The 18,280-nt window shown below is 39.7% G+C and overlaps 1 protein-coding gene across 11 annotated transcripts in view; it reads left to right on the top strand.

Annotated features, from left to right (window-relative positions):
• The window catches only part of nfia (nuclear factor I/A), a 205,217-nt gene that overhangs the window by 58,729 nt on the left and 128,208 nt on the right, over window positions 1-18,280 (top strand). For 7 of the 11 annotated variants that reach the window (XM_064331319.1, XM_064331318.1, XM_064331315.1 and 4 more), the window contains one exon: window positions 11,188-11,716. In XM_064331319.1, the coding sequence (XP_064187389.1) occupies window positions 11,302-11,716 (415 nt within the window). In that variant the 5' untranslated portion in view covers window positions 11,188-11,301. Of the gene's footprint in view, window positions 1-2,260; window positions 3,710-11,187; window positions 11,717-18,280 lie in introns of those variants that run through there. The other 4 variants (XM_064331321.1, XM_064331320.1, XM_064331312.1 and 1 more) reach the window with 3 other exon arrangements.

The raw sequence follows: 18,280 nt of genomic DNA, 5'->3' as shown, positions 1-18,280 counted from the left end.
GTATCCATATCATGAAAATAGTATGAACTCCTTTTAGCCTACTTGAAATACACCCATCATACATGTATTTTAAATAGGATTCTTATTAGACCTACTATAGGTGATTTCTAACTTTATCGATTGTATTTAATCTTTAATCTTTTAAATCTTTTTAAAATCTTTTAATCTTGTATTCCCATTATATTCGGGTTGTAGGCCTACACGCCAGCGTCTGCTGATCTAAAGTATTAGGTTATGCATTCTACACCATGGTGAATTTGGGTCCAATAAGTCGTATTTTAATTTGGGCTAGACTTATTTTAAGAAATTATTCATGGGTGCTAGATTCTAACTACTAATAAAATCCAGACTTATGAGAGGAATTATCGACTGGCATTGCAACTATTTTTAATAAACTATGCCATTATGGATTTCAAGATTTATCAGTTGCACGAGTAATTTAATAATCGTTGGAAGGACTAACATTTAAAAAACATGTAGTAAAATAGCAATCCAACAAAGTGTTGTTTGCAACATTCTTGTTATGAAACTACAGTTCCCATAGACCATACTGCACATGCGCTCATATATCCAAGTGTTCGGTCAGCCGGACCGATGCCTGGAGAGTGGAAGGCTGCTGCTGCAGGCACGAAACAAACGAGTATCTGACCATTTTCTAGAGGGCGCACATTTGACTTCTCTTCCTTGTGTCGTAATAGTAGATGGCAAAAAAGTTGTTCACTTCAAAACGTAGTTCAATGCATCGAGGTCAATACTCGTTTTTATGTATGAAAGAGTATGGACACAATTTAGCATTTATCGGTGATATTTTTTCTAGATATGGTAGAATTAACAAAAAAGAGAGAGGTCGCTGTCCTTTTCACATGTTCATGTTCAATAATTTAGTCTATGGCATATTTTCACCAATCGCCTCGGCAATTTAAAATAAGCATCTGCAATTATCAAAGAATCCATTGAGATGTGTGCGTATAGCCTATTAAAAAAAAAAACTAGTGATTTTACAACCCATAGAAGACATTTTACTATGCGAGTTAAAATACTGATTTTTTTACAACATTTTATCTGTAAGCTGTCCAATAAATGTATATTATTATTATTATTATTATTAATAATAATTATATTTGCACTTTTTACGATATAATATTTGCTTTACTCTGTTGACAAACCTTTTAAGTCTTAATGTGAGCAAATGAATCCCTGTGAACCCCACAACCACAGGTTGGTCATGCAAGCCGTGGTGTGTTGTTTTAGGATGAATGGAATAAAGAGTTGTGTAAAATACTGTACCTTCGTCACGTAGCCGTTCATATTGTGTAAATTCCCTACGTATTACGTGAGAGGCACTTGTACTTGTTATTGATGGTCTAGTCCAGGTCTAATAAAAGGCGTCAGATATGTACCTCAAGTAGATTCAAACAGTAACGTTTACTAGTGGACAATGCTCGTGTATCGAGTCGTTTAAACCATACGTCACACACATTGGCATTTGTAATCATTAAACCTTACTGACGACGTTTTGGCTTGTGTGCTGCCTCTGTCGAAGTAGTAAGAACAAGGGTTGACATTAAGAGATAAAACTAAGCAAATGAAGTGTACGTTGTTTGTACGCTGATATTATTTGTAACCTCGCCGAGGTTAAGAGTGCACAGTGCATCAGAGGACTCATGGTTGCATAATGATATCAGTTATGGAGAATTATTGATAATCTGTTTGTTCCTGTCTATTTTTTCTTATACAGTTTTGTGTGGGGTGCTTTTATCGTTATGCAAAGTTTGTTCATAACATACTTTACAGTGTTTTGTATCCATGCCTTGGTATTCCATTTTGGTGTGCTTTGTAGTTATTTATGGTAGACTTGCTCACAGATGACCATTGCGTGACGTCTGATGTAATGTACTGTTTTTAATAAATAATGATTTGCACTAGAATAATTAATTTGCTGACTTCACTATGCAATCAAAAACCATTGTTTCACACGATTTGTTTGAAAGGACAGTGAAATAATAATAATAATAATTCCTGTTGTTTTAATGTACTACTGCTAGTATGAATACTACTACTACTACTAATAATAATAATAATACGACCAGACGTTTGGCCCTTTAATCCATAAAACGTTAACTATCCGACAGCTGAGGAATTCAGTGTCTACCAAATACTGTTCAGAAAATGTTTAACAGTACCGCGAGGCCAATTGCTTAGTCGGACGTATCACAAAAGTTAAGCATTGTACAAAAGGGGCGGTATATTCCCCTATCAAGTGCACGCTGCTCAGCTCTTGCTCTATCTCTCGCTCTGCTTTCAATACTCTGCTTTTTTAACGTATATCACTTTGTTTAATATATTTTGCTCTGATGGATTGAAGCGTTAGCCTATGCAACTGAACTGCACCGCTCTGCAAGGGGTTTCGCTGTACGCACCGGTTGGAAAAAGCCATTACGTGCCAGGGCACAGGCACTCGGGCTAATAATTTGAGCGGCTAGAATACTCATTGTTCCGCGTCTGGATTTGCTGACTGATTGAATAGTCGCGTTTTCACCTTCATTTTATTAACTTTGTAAACATTGCCACGTTCCATCTTGCGCAACGTCCTTGCTATCGCGTTTTTACCATTTCCTCAGAGGCAACATTTGAGGATATTTTCTTATATTTCCCAACGTTTAAAGAACGTTATCGCATAATTGCTCATTTTATCTTGGATTTTTCGGAAGCTATTCGGATAGAAGAACCAAAGAGTTTGTCCTCTTGGCACAGTGGATAAAAGTGAACTGGTTCCGAGGTGGGACACAGTAAAGACGTTTTGGTTTGTCTCTGCTGCGCTTTGGACTGAAAATCTGGATTTTCTGAACCTTTTCCTCTTTGGAAAATAACAGCAAAATAACTCAGGTGTCGCATTTTTTTCTGCCATCAAGCACTTGATTAGGTCGCACGGATATTAATTCGTTTCCGTCTCACTCTTCGCTAGTCTTCGTTCGCGCTGAATCCGACAGACTCAGTGCGGAGTTGGGTGCACGGCAGAGCTACCATATGCCTAATATGCTTGTAGTTTTTACAAGCATACACTTACCCTTAATAAGAAAGCGCTGAGAAATTTAAATGCGCGCTGGACTACATGGATTTGGTGGAATGCGCTATTTACAGCTTCATTTCCCAGTCTTTGCGCGTCTAGATAGGAACTCGTTGTCCAGCGATTCATCCTTTTTCTTTTTCTTTGGTTTCTCAACCCTCCGCGCGCCCTCTGTAGCCGCTCCGCTTCGGGACCTTTCTTGATTGTTGATTATGCCACTGGTGAAAGTTGTGTGTACCCCAGCAAAGGGACTGCTCTACGGCTTTAACAGCTGAGTACAGTAGATGTGTGTGGAGAGTGGAAGCTGTGTAACTCGAGGCGGGGTTAAAGTTCAACTCTATGGAGCGGTGAAGCGCTGGTTGCAGTTCGCAGAGTTGGAAATGTGAAAGCAAGGAGCAGGCTTGATTTTTTTCCCTCTCTCTCCCTTCTTTCTCTGTCTCTCTCCTTTTTTTTCTTTTCACACACGGACACAAACACCACGCACACACATACACATACACACACGTACACATATACATACACATTTACATATACACATCACTTAACATACATAAACAAGCAGACGCTCTGTACAGACAGACACACCTCACAGATCCAAAATAAAACACAGAAGGCATGTATTCTCCGCTATGTCTAACACAGGTAAGTGAATCTTTCCTCCGTAATTAATAATATGTGGTGCATTTGGGTTGTTTCCCTGGCTGGGGTGGGACAGCGCGATGTGAGCTATTGCGTTGCTTAAGACAAGTAACTTTGTGTGCAGTATGCATTCCAGGTCTGACAGAGCCATCTGTACTAACTACCACATGGCGGATGGCGCCTACCTCGTACAAATGTACACATGTCTATTTGTCTATTTTCCGTTGGATTTTTATTGTGCTGAGTATCACGTTATTCAATTAATTTGGTGAAATTAGCATGGCTTCTTGAGATTTAGGATCCCTCTGTAGAATAAAAAACTAAACTGAAATTAAAGTCGAACAATGTCAGGCGCGTGTTGATGTCTATAAAAACTTGCTTAATTATTTTTGTATGTGTGTGCTTTCTCAGTGAATTATTGCGTATGTGAACTTACTAATAAAACCACCGACCTCACTTTAAATGTGTATTTCGCTCAGCTGTCATTCACTGATTCTTTTTTACTTAGATCCGGCAATATAAAGACTTACTAGCATTTTGTCACTTGAAATATTATCAGTATGTAGTTTGCTGTATGCAGTTAAGTATTGCTAAACATAATAGTTATTTTTGGCTACAAACTGATATTAAGAGAGTTTGGAGATATGGGCTAATAGATGTGAGTTTCTCAACTATACACGTCACTTTGTCACGTTTCCAACTGATAAACTATTAACTTTTCTGTAAGCCATGTGCACTGGAACCTCGTGAGTTTGGACCATAGAACTTACAGTAATAACCCTTGTTTCTGTAAATTGATATTCGCCCAGGCGCCTTGTAGCGGTATTTATGAATGATCTGCGAAATACTAAACCTTGATTTAGTATTTAAACGAAATTAAAAACACAGTGCAGTGTGTATTGTAGATTTTTTTTATTTTATTTTATTTTTTTACAATTTCTGCTTGATGGAAAAATATTTACTTATAATTCTGAGAAATACGTGTATTTATCAAGTGTTATAATAGGCTACTATACATCATTTGTTAATTCGGAGGACAAGCAACTTCTTGCATTACCCCGACTCTGTTGCTGTCAGTATTAGAGGCCTTTCCCGAAAGAATCGTGTTTTAACCCTTACTGGGTTTTAGTTTTGTGTTTTCGTGTTGGTAGCTCTTTCACGGCAGTAGTGTTGCTGTTTTTTTTAAATTTGGATTTATTTCCGAATTTCCCAGAAATTAAAATGAAAGGAGTGATTATGGAGTCCGCCAAAACACGCGCTACAGCAAGGCGCGCATGCTTTTATTCGTTACTGTACGTGCGTCTAGGATTCCGGGGGTAAGCTGAGGTGACAGACCTGCAGACCTCGCTAAAATAAATAAATGTAGATATAACTAAATAAACAAACAAATACACAGTTATGTACAGGAATTCAATAGCATTCTGAATGACATCACCTTCCGTTTGAATTATTATTGTCTATTCTCTTTCTTTTATTAATGAAAAGGCTGCATATTTAGGCTGTTAGACTCCCTTTGCCAGACACACAAAACATGAACTATACTTTAACAAAACTAGGCCCATTAATGGAAAGTTAAGTGAAAAATGCATTCATGCATTATCAACTGATATAAAGTTAAAACAGAGGTCCTAGGATTCTTGTTTGCTCTTGGTTCCTTGCAGTTGCATGGTAAGCTTAAGGCAGTCTTGGTGATTGTATGATTTATAATTTTTGCTGAATGTATCTTACTTGATTAGAGTCATGTTACCAGACCATGATGCACTTGGCCTCTTGAACGACAAAAAATCCTCCAGTCTAAATGTAATTTTGTTCATGTTACCAGCTTGTCAAATGAATTGTCCAAATTCCCTTTTTTGATTATTTACATTCACAGTTTGTCAGGAAAATATTTTGTATTTCCAGTTATTATTTCCCTCATTTTTTGTATCTGTTTGAGGGACCTACCTTGTGGTGTTGATGTAAGTTCTGAATTTTGCTGTGAGCCCCAGCTGGACTGATGTTTGATGTGTCACTTTACCATAGGATTTACCATTATCCTCTCTGGCCATTTTGGATAAAGACAAAGGAGTCTTAGACTTTACTAGCTGTCCTTATGTTTAAATATGTGTGTGAACTTGAAAGTAAATTAAAGTGAAACATGTTTAAAAAGTATTAGAGGATAGCCATTAATGCTCTGTTCACATTTCAAAACTGTATATTTATTATATATGCAATTATTAGAATATCAATTTATGCAGTTAGAAGCAAACACACCACATTTAACTTTATTTATTTAGGAAAACGCACCACTGTAGAATTTTCTTTTATAACTACTGTCAAATTTACAATCATATGTTTTTAAACAGTTAGAACATCGATATGCCATTATTTCCATTATTTGTAAGGCAATTGGTTTGCATTAAAGTGTTCCAGGAGTAAAGAAAGATTAGTGAGGACCTCTGGGGTTATCGTTTGAATTTTTTATTTGAAGTTATTTGCAAAGTCCTGAGTGGAACCTTCCCATATAATGTTGGCAAATAGCTCACATCTTAACCCTGTAGACCATTTTAAACTGCACTCCTGACCAAATAACCTCATGAAATCTTAAAACATCCAGATCTGGGGATATATCACTTAAATAGATTAAATATATTTTTATTAATTTGTATTCCGTTTCTTTATTACCTACTTGCTTCCTTCCTGAAATATGCTAAAAATATTTTGTGAAATCGCTCATAGTGCTGCAAATAAAGGTAGCGGTGACATGGTGAGCTAATTTACATAATCAAGAATTGGAAACATGTTTTTACTTAGCTGCATATGTGACACTCAACCGTCTTATATTGATGACTTTATTGAATATTGTATATTACTCGATTAAAAAATGGACTTGAGTATTCCGTTTCGACATCGGAAGTTTTACTGGAAAAAGGGACCGTGAGTTAAAACTCTTACTGTGTAAAGTACCGAATCTTTGTTGGTGGAAGTGCATATGGTCTTAAGCAAAGGAGGGAGCGATGAAATTCTTTTCGCCTTTGTGCTCTCCACTAGTGCAAGGTGAGCAGGGAACGTCTCGAATGGACAACTCTTTTTCTTTGCACAAAAAAACCCCGCTGTTTGTTTGTACCAGGCACTTGCAGAGCCAGCAATGGCTGAGAAACAGCCGAGAGCTCTTTTGATTTGCTGACATCTTATTTGACCCTTTATGATCTGAGTTTGCTGCCAGTATAATCTGTGTGTGTGTGTGTGTGTGAGAGAGAGTTTACTTCCCCAGGACCACAGCAACAGGAGAAAGTAAACTCTGCCGACTCTTTCATAATTAGTTCTGTGTGTTGTGGGTCTCGTAGCGTGGGTGTCAATAAAGGAGGATTACCATCATTTGTGTTTAAGATTATAGTTATTTATGAATTGTTGTAAGAGGCCAGTTATTTAGAGCCATTACATCTGTCAGCAAGGTGTGCTGAAGGAGCTCACAGCTGGAAGTTAAGCTAAAGTCATTCTAACATTAAGGTGTATATACTAAGTCATTTTGACTAATATATTTAGAAATGGATATAATTTAGACACAAGCATGTATGTGGTTATACGTCTGAAAAAAGAAAGAAGATATATTGTCAGATATAACCATATTTAGCTGGAAAACCACACAGTAAACACAAATTAATGAATACAATGAATTAACAATATATACTATTACCTATTGAGAAGTAATATTTAAAAGCATTGAACCTTGCTTTATTAATCATTGTTGATACTTTGGATATTTTATTTACGCAAGTTTAATCTAACTAGAAATAGTGCATTTGACAGACTTTATGGGATGAGGCTTGTTTGAATTTCGTTCATGAAGGGAATCACTTGTCTTTTCTCCCAGAATTTTTCAGGTAATTATTCCAAGTCAATAATTATATGTGCGTAAGCGAAATAAGTAGGCATGGTAAAGCGCACACGGCTGAACTATGCATTCCGAGTATTAATGCATGTTTGGGGTAATAATACATGTTGAGGTGAAGCCAAGGACCAGAGCACCCCTGTGCGGTATAATCCAACAACGGCGAGGCTATGCCTTCTTTAAGCCACTTTATTAGCCGAACCCTGGAAACAATATAGTTTTGATATACACACTCTTTGGGAAAGTAAAAATTCAGACATCTTCCCTTGCAGTGCCACTGTGTTCATACTACAGTTCCATGTGACACCTGTATTTAAATTAGTATAAATTTTAATTGTGCTCAGTTTGTTTAGTACCTTGTAGTTTGCGAGTCGTGTTTGAGTCCACACTGTCTTGCTAAAGCATCAGGAGGAGCAGAAAAGAAGAATTCTTTTAGCACTCGTTTCCATACGGGAGCGTGCAGTGTGTGTACGGCACACGTGTGTGCGTATGTATATATGCATATGCATGGCAGCAATAGTATGTTGTTGCTGCGCAGGCTTTTGAATTGTTGTGATCGGGCTGTATGTGATGTGGAAGGCCTGTTGTCCTGTCGATGTGAAATTCGAGCAGAATTCTTCCCTGTACCCCTTGACGCGTGTGTACCGCTGTCTTTTTCATCAAACTTTTCTTCGTTTTCGCATGATTTAAGGATCTGTTCCACGAAGGCCGTAAAACTTAACAGGGGAGTTAAAGTGGCTTCCACCACATTTTTATTTTGTTCGGCCTGCAGAGTTAGCTCAGAGTCATAATCTGTTTGAACTTCAGGGTTTAGTGCCACAATTTCATGACACCCCTTGGTTTGAAGAACATTTCTCATAATTTTATTAAATAGTAGCGTTGTATTTTTAGTAGGTTGGTGAATTATTGCAGAGCCTCCTGATAATTGCTTGTGCAGTGTGCATTGATTCATAGAATCAGAACATTTGGGTTTTTCCTGAAGGTTTGGGGCCTTAGATGTGATTGATACTGTTTTATTGGTGAACAGAGTGTGCTGTATATACCCCTTTAATGGCGGATTGCTAGTCGTGTTGATGCAGTTCTCAACACTGCTTGCAGGAACGGGTGACGTGTTTTGGGAGTTCTTTCCGAAGCCAGGAATAAGCACTGTATTTTATCCTAATAATTTCAGCATGTTAGCATATCATCTATGGGCAGTTATGTATTGGAAAAAAATAAACTGAATTCATTTAGAATGATAAAAACAGTCATTTCTGATAAATTGGGATTATATCAAGTGGGGGACGAGCATTTGTGCGTTTGCATTTTCTGCTTCAGGCCCGTCTCTCGGCAGAGTGTTTTTGCGCGCTTTACTTTGACTCTGGAATTTAGCCAGCGGTTTTATTTAGCATGGATCCTTTTCAATATGTAACTGTGCTGGGGTTTATTTCTCTGAATACCGTGCAGTATTAGGGCAATGCGCGGGGAACTGTCCTGGACTGAGTCAGCTCCGCACAGAGTGGCATACTTGACGAGCACTGGAAAGAATGAGGGGGAAAAGACAACAGTAAACAGTACACATAATATGGAAAACTGCACCGTAGAGCATGTACACAAACATATCCTTACCCAACCCTGCGCCATAGATAGTAGGGTTCTTTTTCTGTGGCACTGCTAGTGTTGCTTGGCATGACTTACAGTGTGGCCCACTTGGATATGAAGACTGCAGTCGCTCTATATCTTTTTGTATTTGCCAACATGCTATATTTAAGCTCCTAAACATTGTTGTTTACAGTCATATTTAATCAATTCAGTGAGATTATTATTATCACTTTGATAATATTTTAATTGTTAAATTTATGTAACACCTAGCAAGATTTGGAGATAGATTGTGTGGATATTTCACATGTTCCTTAGGCTGTAATGGAACTAATGTGCTACAAAAAGTTGATCTCTCAAAATGTGGGTTAAAAACATTTCATTTTAGGCACGCATAATTTTGTGCAAATCTGGAATGCAGATTATGAAAGGGATGCATTGTGGTTTCCAAATTAAATGATTAAAAAACAGCCAAAATGTATGGATATTTCTGAATAGCTACAAAATATAGGTTCACATGCATGACTGCTGTTCAGATAACATGTGAGAGGTTAGTTGTGGTACCTAATGCTGTAAAAGTGATTTTTTTTAAAAATCCACATACAGCAACATTTGCAGTGTGCACTGTGCAATTTAGAGGACGTGTGTTGATTCTATAGTGGCGTTCTCGATATTGCATGCAAATGAAAGGAGATGACTAATTTGTTTATTTCAGATTGGAAAATAGTATTACTGTGATAGTCATGGTTAATTAGTAGACTCTTAAGGAAGCCAGACCTGTTATTTTATTCTGTAGTCATCACCGAAGGGTCTTACATTTAAAATGATAATAAAATAATCCTTTTTACCACAAACACATTCTGACACTTTGTGTGTTTAGAATGCATGTGCACTCATAGTTATGGAGATGAATTACATCCATGTGTATCTTGTGACTGTAATTTTGTTTTTGTTCTTCGAATATTGTGTGTGTGTGTGTGTGTGTGTGTGTGTGTGTGTTTGGAGGGGGTAATGGATCACATAGATGTGTGTCAGGTGAAAATAAATATTCAGTTTAGTTGATTTAAACTAAGGATTAGATTTAGTTTCTTTTCAGTTCAATTTCTGACATTCAGTTCAAAATGTATCTGTGATAGTTGTACTTTGCTAATTTCTATTATATGTTTCTTCATGCCAGTTTTATTTAAGGTGTGGAGGGCTCTTGGGGATGAGCCAAATCCTGCCAAAAGTGGGGGCTTTTTAAAAAAATAGTGACAGGTGTACACAGCAGCTACTGTGATTTACAATTTAGCCATCTTCTTCACACGCAAAAAAGCCAACCGTAAAAATAGTTATTGTACACAAAGTTCTCTATATTTTAGGCTAATGGCACAAAATTGAGACTTGGCGAGAAGGAAAACTCCAAGTAGACATTTGCATGAATCTGTATGGTGAAAAGACAAAAATAGATAGCTAGCGCTCTGCTTTCCTTCTCTGTTATTGTTTTTCCTCTGTCCTGGCAGACCCCCACAGACCAACATTCTTGCCAGACAGCCAAGCTGTGGCCTAGAAGGCCCTTATTTCACACTGCTCTCTCTAGCTCAGAAAAAACAAACGCTTTTTCATTCCTAGTGACGGGGTAACGCCGCAGACTAAAAGGCTTAAAATTCAACGTAAATATAAATAAATGTTCTAAAGAGAAGCCTACTAAAAATGGACATTTGGAAATGTGTATTATATTTGTGTCGTCCTTCTTGGCTGAATGTTGATGTGATTAATTCCACTGAGCATGAATTATTACACACGGACTGATGAATCTATACATTTTATTTGCATTTATTGATGATACGTTTATTTAACAAAAGATATACATATTGCTTTGTTTTTTTTCTCCTGCGCTGTACATTAGTTTATTTGAGATGAAAGTGCTGTGCGTTGCTAATAGAAATCTGCAGTTATAAATTTTTCTGTTGCATCTTCAGATGAGCTGATGGTCTCTCTGCTTTCTTTCCTTTTGTCTCCCCTCTCCCGGCTCCTTCTCCGCCGGGCACAGGATGAATTCCATCCATTCATCGAAGCGCTGCTGCCCCACGTGCGGGCGTTCGCCTACACGTGGTTCAACCTGCAGGCCCGCAAGCGAAAGTACTTCAAGAAGCACGAGAAGCGCATGTCCAAGGAAGAGGAGCGCGCGGTGAAGGACGAGCTGCTCAGCGAGAAGCCCGAGGTCAAGCAGAAGTGGGCCTCCCGGCTCCTGGCCAAGCTGCGCAAGGACATCCGGCCCGAGTTCCGAGAGGATTTTGTGCTCACCGTCACCGGCAAGAAGCCGCCCTGCTGCGTGCTCTCCAACCCCGACCAGAAGGGCAAGATGCGCAGGATCGACTGCCTCCGCCAGGCAGACAAAGTCTGGAGGCTGGACCTGGTCATGGTGATTTTATTCAAAGGTATTCCTCTCGAAAGTACTGACGGCGAACGCCTGGTAAAGTCCCCGCAGTGCTCGAACCCAGGGCTTTGTGTGCAGCCTCATCACATAGGAGTGTCAGTAAAGGAGCTCGACCTGTACTTGGCCTACTTCGTTCACACAGGTGAGTCCTCCTCTTTTCCTTTACCCGTTTAGTTAACTCATTTATTGTACTGATGTCTCACTGTAACAGAAGCCGTGTTCTTAGGTCCCTGAATGATGTCATCACTGTTATATGCATGGAGCGCTGAGTGGGCACTGTGTCCAGCTTTATCTGAATTACACTTTTTGAGCTTAGAAGACTTGCATTGGGGTTCTAGTAACATGTGCATTAAACAGTTCATCTGGTGACCCCCTTGTAAACCCTTGCTCTGAAGAACTATTCACAGGAAAGGACCCTTATACATTCTCATTTGAAGCATCAATCCATAAACACCGAAAAATGCATCAGTACATGGAGACCACTTTCAGATACAAATTGATTGATGGTGGGGGGTGTCCTAATTTTGTGAGCTCATGGAAATATGTGCAATAAAAAATATTGTGATGTACTTGGATGAGAAAAAATAATTAAATAGCTCTTAGAATGTATGATGACTGCGATGCCATTGGCACTCCCAACGCACTTTCGCTGTTCTCCATCCAGACATGAATGTTATCTGCAGTAGACAAAGTTTATTTCTTCAGTGGCCAATAGAGCGGTCAGAGAGGTCTAGGGTGACAACAGTGCCAAGTTCCTCTCACTGGTCATCCACACACTGTTTCTTAGACCGGACACTTTCTTCATGAAAGCTGGCACTGTAAAAACTACCCAGGCATTCCTCGTGTTATTGTTCTGTCTAAAAAGCTAATTATTTCCCTTCTGATAGGCCGTGAATGTTTTCAAAACAAATTATACAAAGATAAGCAATTAGCTATTTTTTTTTTTGTGGTGCACAGATAAAAGTTTTCAGCGGAAGTGTCGGGGAAAAGAATGTGCATGCCAGCACTGTTTATCCCACTGCTCTGAAGATGGAGCCGTTTCTCCCGTGTAAATTTGGCGACCCAGTTCAGCTTAATTTAGCACTACCCAAGTCTACATCAGGTGCAGACTAGCACCAACATGAATGATTGAATGGATGATTTATTCTAAATATGTGCCCCGTCCCTCTGTGCTAAATAATGAAGGTGTATGGACTCGGCTTTGGACGAAAGGCTTTTTTAAACATCGCAAATTTTGCCTGAACTGAATCAGAATATATTAGATTTAATGCAGGTAGATGTTGTCCCTTAATTTGCACAATTTTCCATCCACAGAGCACTAAAGTAGTGTAAAGAAGCGATTTTACTTTATTTATGTATAGTGCCAGGCTTTCAACCTTTTCATTTGCTTTTTATGTTAGACATCTGTGCAGCTATACGCAGGCTGTGTTTTTCACTCCAAGAAAAGCACAGAAGAAATAGATCGAGCCAAAATGCCCAGCAGATCCTGTTAAAATGTTCGTAACTTCAAGGATTTCCTAGTTTCTCTTCTCTACCAACAGCTGTTACAATGTAGCAAACCATGGATCAAAATATTTAAAGCTAATTAGCTGCTGAAGTTCAATTCATAAATATTAACGGGCTAAATATGCAATTTAGTTCTAAGCGCATATTTAAGAAAATGGAAAAGACATTCCATAATATTGAGGGCTGTTATTTATTTCAAATCTAGTTCATTGTCCCTGAAAGGAATCCCAGCTTCTAGCAAGAAAACCCAGACACATTGTTTGTTGTAAACAGGTAAACTATTCCCATTTTGAAATATGAGCATTTACAGGAAAGTCCACTGTCTTTCTGAGCAGCAAGAGAACGGGAAAAAAATGTTTGTTCACACAGCTACCATGATCGTTAGCAATAATTACTATATGAGCAGGCAGATAAACATAAGCATTATATTCTAAAAGAAAATGTATATACCACTAATCATTCTCTACATTTAGCACAATTAATCAATACTAGAGCATATTTCTTTGCATAATTAAATAAGGATATGAATTGTGAATATTTATATCGTATGATAATGTTTTAGCATCACTATCTTTGGTCATTGTTTACTAGTTAGTAATCAAGATGTTCATTCTATTGAGTTATTTTGCATTTGATGAGCAGTACTTGTACATGCACTATATATACTTGGGAAATGCCTACAAATAAGAAAATATAATTCTAGAAAACAATCACGCTCTGTAGCTGAAGCTCGATAGCTAGTTAGCTGGCATCCTTGCCAAGCTCTTGCCAGTCAATTGTTTGTCGACCAGTTGTTGTAAGGGCTCATAATGTTTTATACATGGTTATGTGAAAGCGTCTTCTGATCATTAAAAGTTGTATGGAATTATTTTGGAGTACTTGGTTAAAATGGCGAAAATGAAGTTATTCATATTTTCAAACTTTTATTGCGGTAGGGATAAGCTTTGAAAAGTGTTTTGTTTCAAATTGCAACATGTGAGTCAATTATATTTTAATTGTTATCAAGACAGCGTGCGATTTAGTGAATTATTCAATGGTATTGTAGTGGTATTCTGAACGGCCTAAAAAAAACTTGCTTGGAGCGTTAAGTGAAAAAAACATGTGCGTAGGTCCAACTGCACAGCCGTACGTACATTTAGCTGAACTTGTTTTTTTTTTTTTGTTTTGTTTTTTTGGCAACCTGCAGTAAGAGTCCAGAGCCCCGAGCCAGGCTTTCTTTATTTTCCAAACGGTGCAGCTCTGTGACTCGAAGCCTTGCCCGAAAAACCACAGCTCGCACTGAACCGTGGGCCTGGTGAACCACAGAGCCCTTAATAGCAGTGAGAATTTACTATGTACAATACTGAACAATGCTATGCCTAGCTAGGATAATAGCACACACACGCACGCACACACACACGCACGCACGCACGCACGCACGCACGCACAGCACACACACACACACACACACGCACGCACGCACGCACGCACGCACACACACACACACACACACACACACACACACACACACACCTTGTGATTTCTTTACTAATAAGCACTGTGTGCCCTTTCGTTGATTTCCATTAAAAAAACATTTGGAAAAACAAAAAATTCACAGATAATTTACAACGTATTTAATTATTTTTTTAACAAGCTGATCAAGAGAAAGGTGATTAATATTTAAAATGTATTTTTTTTCCAGAGCTTGCTGTAGTGAACCATACCTAATTATCTTGCTTTTGGTATGTGATCAAAAAGTAAACATGAAAAAAAACCTAAACCAAAGAGAAACAGCGGGAGGCATCAGAATGTTCTGATATTTGAAAAAGCTTATTTTATTATAACTATACTGTACTATTTTCCCAGGAAACACCTTTTATTGAGCAATGCAATACTTATGAGTAATGTAATTGCATTCTTCTTTCAGCAAAAATAACACAGGTAAATGAAACACTGTGCACTTCTACTGCTTGTGAACATTCCAGTTGGTACTAGCTCTTGGAATTCCAAATTCACAATGAAACCTGTAGTCTGTTATTTTGTGCATTCTTGCGAGTGCTTAACCCTTCTATGTTTGGCGTATTCCTGAAATGGCTGATATGATGTTAACTGCTTTTATTTTTATGAAATGAGAGAGTGCATTCCAGGGCCATTTAGCAATGGTGAAACTGGTAAGTGCTCAGAGGCAGCAGGGGATCCTTCTTCCACTGACAGGGACACAAACACTGGCTTTCACTCGGAAGGCACAGAAAGAGCTCTGTTTCACAAGGCAAACCGAGCACCTTAATTACAATCATTTCCTCTCTCAAGCAAATTGTTTCGCTAAGGCCAAACTGCCGTGAAAAATGTGCCCCTTTTAGAAGCATGCAGCATAAACCCTCACTGTCGTGCATTACTGCTTTGTTTTCGTAACAAAATGTCACAAAAGTTTTTTAACATAAAAACCAACGTGGGTAATTTATTTGTGTAAGCATTCGCAACATTAGCATTTGTGAGTTCGACTAGCTCTCGGTGTAAAAAACGCTGACCCTTTCATGTCTCGGTGAAAGTCGGTGCAAGAAACAGGCGACAGGCGCTGTTGGTAAAACAAATTTTCCTCTGGCCTAGAAAATCCTCCCTTTAGATGTTCTCAAAGCCTATTCACAAGCTCTTTGCCCTGCTCATGTTCCAATCATCCAAGTAGGAGATTTTATTTGATCTTGATGGCGCAGAAGAGGTGTCAGAGCAAGAACAAGAGGGAGAAAGAGAGGAGGAGAGAGAGAAGGAGGCCACGGGGCGTGGAGGTGCTCCCACCGCAGTGTTAACACCACAGTCTCTCTCTCTCTCTTTCTTTCTCTCTCTCTCTCCCTCTGTGTCTTTCTGTGTCTCTCCCTTTCGGGCCGTCCCGCCGGATCGAGTTTCCCCCTCTGTCTTATTTAAAGCAGCGGAGCGTTTCTGGAGCGCTCTTGATTAAAAGGCATCTGAAGAGACGCTGACCTCACGCTCAGATGCCGAAGGTGGGGTTCTCCAGGGCAGCTAAAGTCAGTAATTAAATTTATCCTCCGCCGCTGCCGCCGCCCTCATTACTTACCAGTAATCTCGCCGCTGCATATCAGCACAGGGACAGGACATTCTGCAGCGCGTCTTACACGCGTCGCCCCTCCACTGACGCCTGTGCGCAAGCAGGGTGGCTTTAACTGCACACAATGGACCTGAACGAACGAGTCAATCCAAATGAATTCATTTTTGAAGAAAAATTATGATTAAGATGCATCGTTTTCATTATGCATATTTTTATTAATATTAATGCACAGGTAATGTACATTAAGGGGCAGTGCTTGACTAAATAAAATATAGCTCGGTTAAAAAAAAAAATAACCATAACAGAACGTGTGCTGCATGAGTGCAGTATGTTGCGTGTGTCAAACTGAATTTTTTGGGTTCTTAAGTGGTATTTTTTATCATTTGGCCCTTCTCTGAGAATTGTTATGCTTTGCCATGTAAAGCATATGAATTTAAGTGAAAATCCTGTTATGGTGATAATATGGTAGTTGTTTCTCAGGTCTGCCGACTGCACATTCTGATAGATGGAAAAGTAGGGATGAACTGTTTTTTTGCATCTTAAAAGAAGCTACAATATACCCTCACCCCGCCATGATAAAGAAAGATGAAACCATGCCCCCTGCATACTAACAAAATGGCAGTAGGCCATCAAGCTTGCCTTTGTATCCCAGTGTGAGCCAGGTCTCCAGTTATAGATCCCTGGAACACTGGCAGCGTTGCACTGAAAATCGGCCATCGCTACGGCCATCTTGGACCCCTTTCTCAAACCTCTGGCGCACCGTGGACAGGTGATGGAAAAGCTCTCTCCGTCTTCGTTAAGCGGAGCGTGGCGTTCGTTTCTGTAGTTTTTTCTCATTCCGGGTTGTTTTGACTCATTACCTTCCTCTGTTTGCAGAAGGGAGCTTGCGATTTCCGTCACCCATCCGAATGTAGCTGGTGAATTTGTTCACACACGTTCGCTCCATTGTTGCAGCAGCAGTGGCGTCAGAGTGTACCCCGATTCGCTCGGGAAAAACTGTCACTTTTCAGTTCGTTTAAACCACAGGGGAACGCTGCCAAATATCTTCACTGTCTAACAAATTATTTTGAGAATTTTTGGCCAATTTGCAATTTGTTATTGATATATAAATGTTTTATATATGTATAAAATCTTCCAATTTTGAGGAGTTCTTTTTGTACGCAGCGTTTTGGCTTAAATATTAGCGGTGAAAAACGGTAGGTTTTGACTCCTCTGCCAAACAGTGCAGGCATTCATGCCTCCTCAGCTGACTGCAGACGGCAGAAAGGCTTATGTTGCCATCGCAGGGTGAGAAACTGCTCAAGCCTCACAGCCAAACTACAGCTTATTTTTGCGAAATGACTCTTTATTCCGAGAGTCTACTTACGTCGCGTTGCAAGATTTGCGGCATTCTTCAAACGGTCACAAGCAGTTAATTATTAGTTTATTTTTCCAACGTAGCTGCAACGTTTCGGAGTTGACTTTGGTAAGTGAATTCGGCTAGGGTAAGGAACGTGTTCAGATGTTGGTTTCTCACATTTGCGGGTCGCCATGACGGTGAACGGAGCAGTTATGTGGGGAAAGGAGGCCTAAACCAGGAGCACGCTTCCGCGCCTTTCTGCCGGAGAGTGAAAGTTTAGGCCGTGGGGGGTGGGGGGAGGGGGGAGGGGGGGACAGGGGCGGGCGGCAGTAGATCACTTTTTTTTGTTCCCCGAATAATGACCTGTGTCATCCAGCCGTCAGAAGCGTGCATCAGACGTCAGCTTTAAGAATGATGTGGTGTCAAAGGGCGGGCCCTTCCACTGGCCCGGAGCGGGCGGGGCAGCCGGGCCTAATTTACAGCCTAATTCTCTACCGGGCGCCGGGTGTCAGAATCACAAGAGCCCGCCACACGTGGGAAAGGTCAGGGCTTAAGATGTTAGGGGCGCGACCTTATCTTCTAGGCATTTGACCTCTTGGATAAACATCCTTTCTCATTAGCAGTCAGTCAAGCGAAGGGGGTCTCTTTGGCCGTGGCTCTTTGACCTCTTCGCAAATACCAGTGACTTTGCATGGGGGGGGTTGGGAGGGGGGCGGGGGGCGGGGGGGAGGCTGTTAAACTTTGAATGAGTTAAAAGTGTCTGACAGCCTCAGAGGTACAGACTGATGTCAGTATAGGAGGGGCCTCTCTGTCCTATACCT

The sequence above is a fragment of the Anguilla rostrata genome, chromosome 4, assembly GCF_018555375.3.
Source record: "Anguilla rostrata isolate EN2019 chromosome 4, ASM1855537v3, whole genome shotgun sequence".
NCBI lineage: Eukaryota > Metazoa > Chordata > Actinopteri > Anguilliformes > Anguillidae > Anguilla > Anguilla rostrata.
This window is presented reverse-complemented; position numbering and strand designations above follow the sequence as displayed.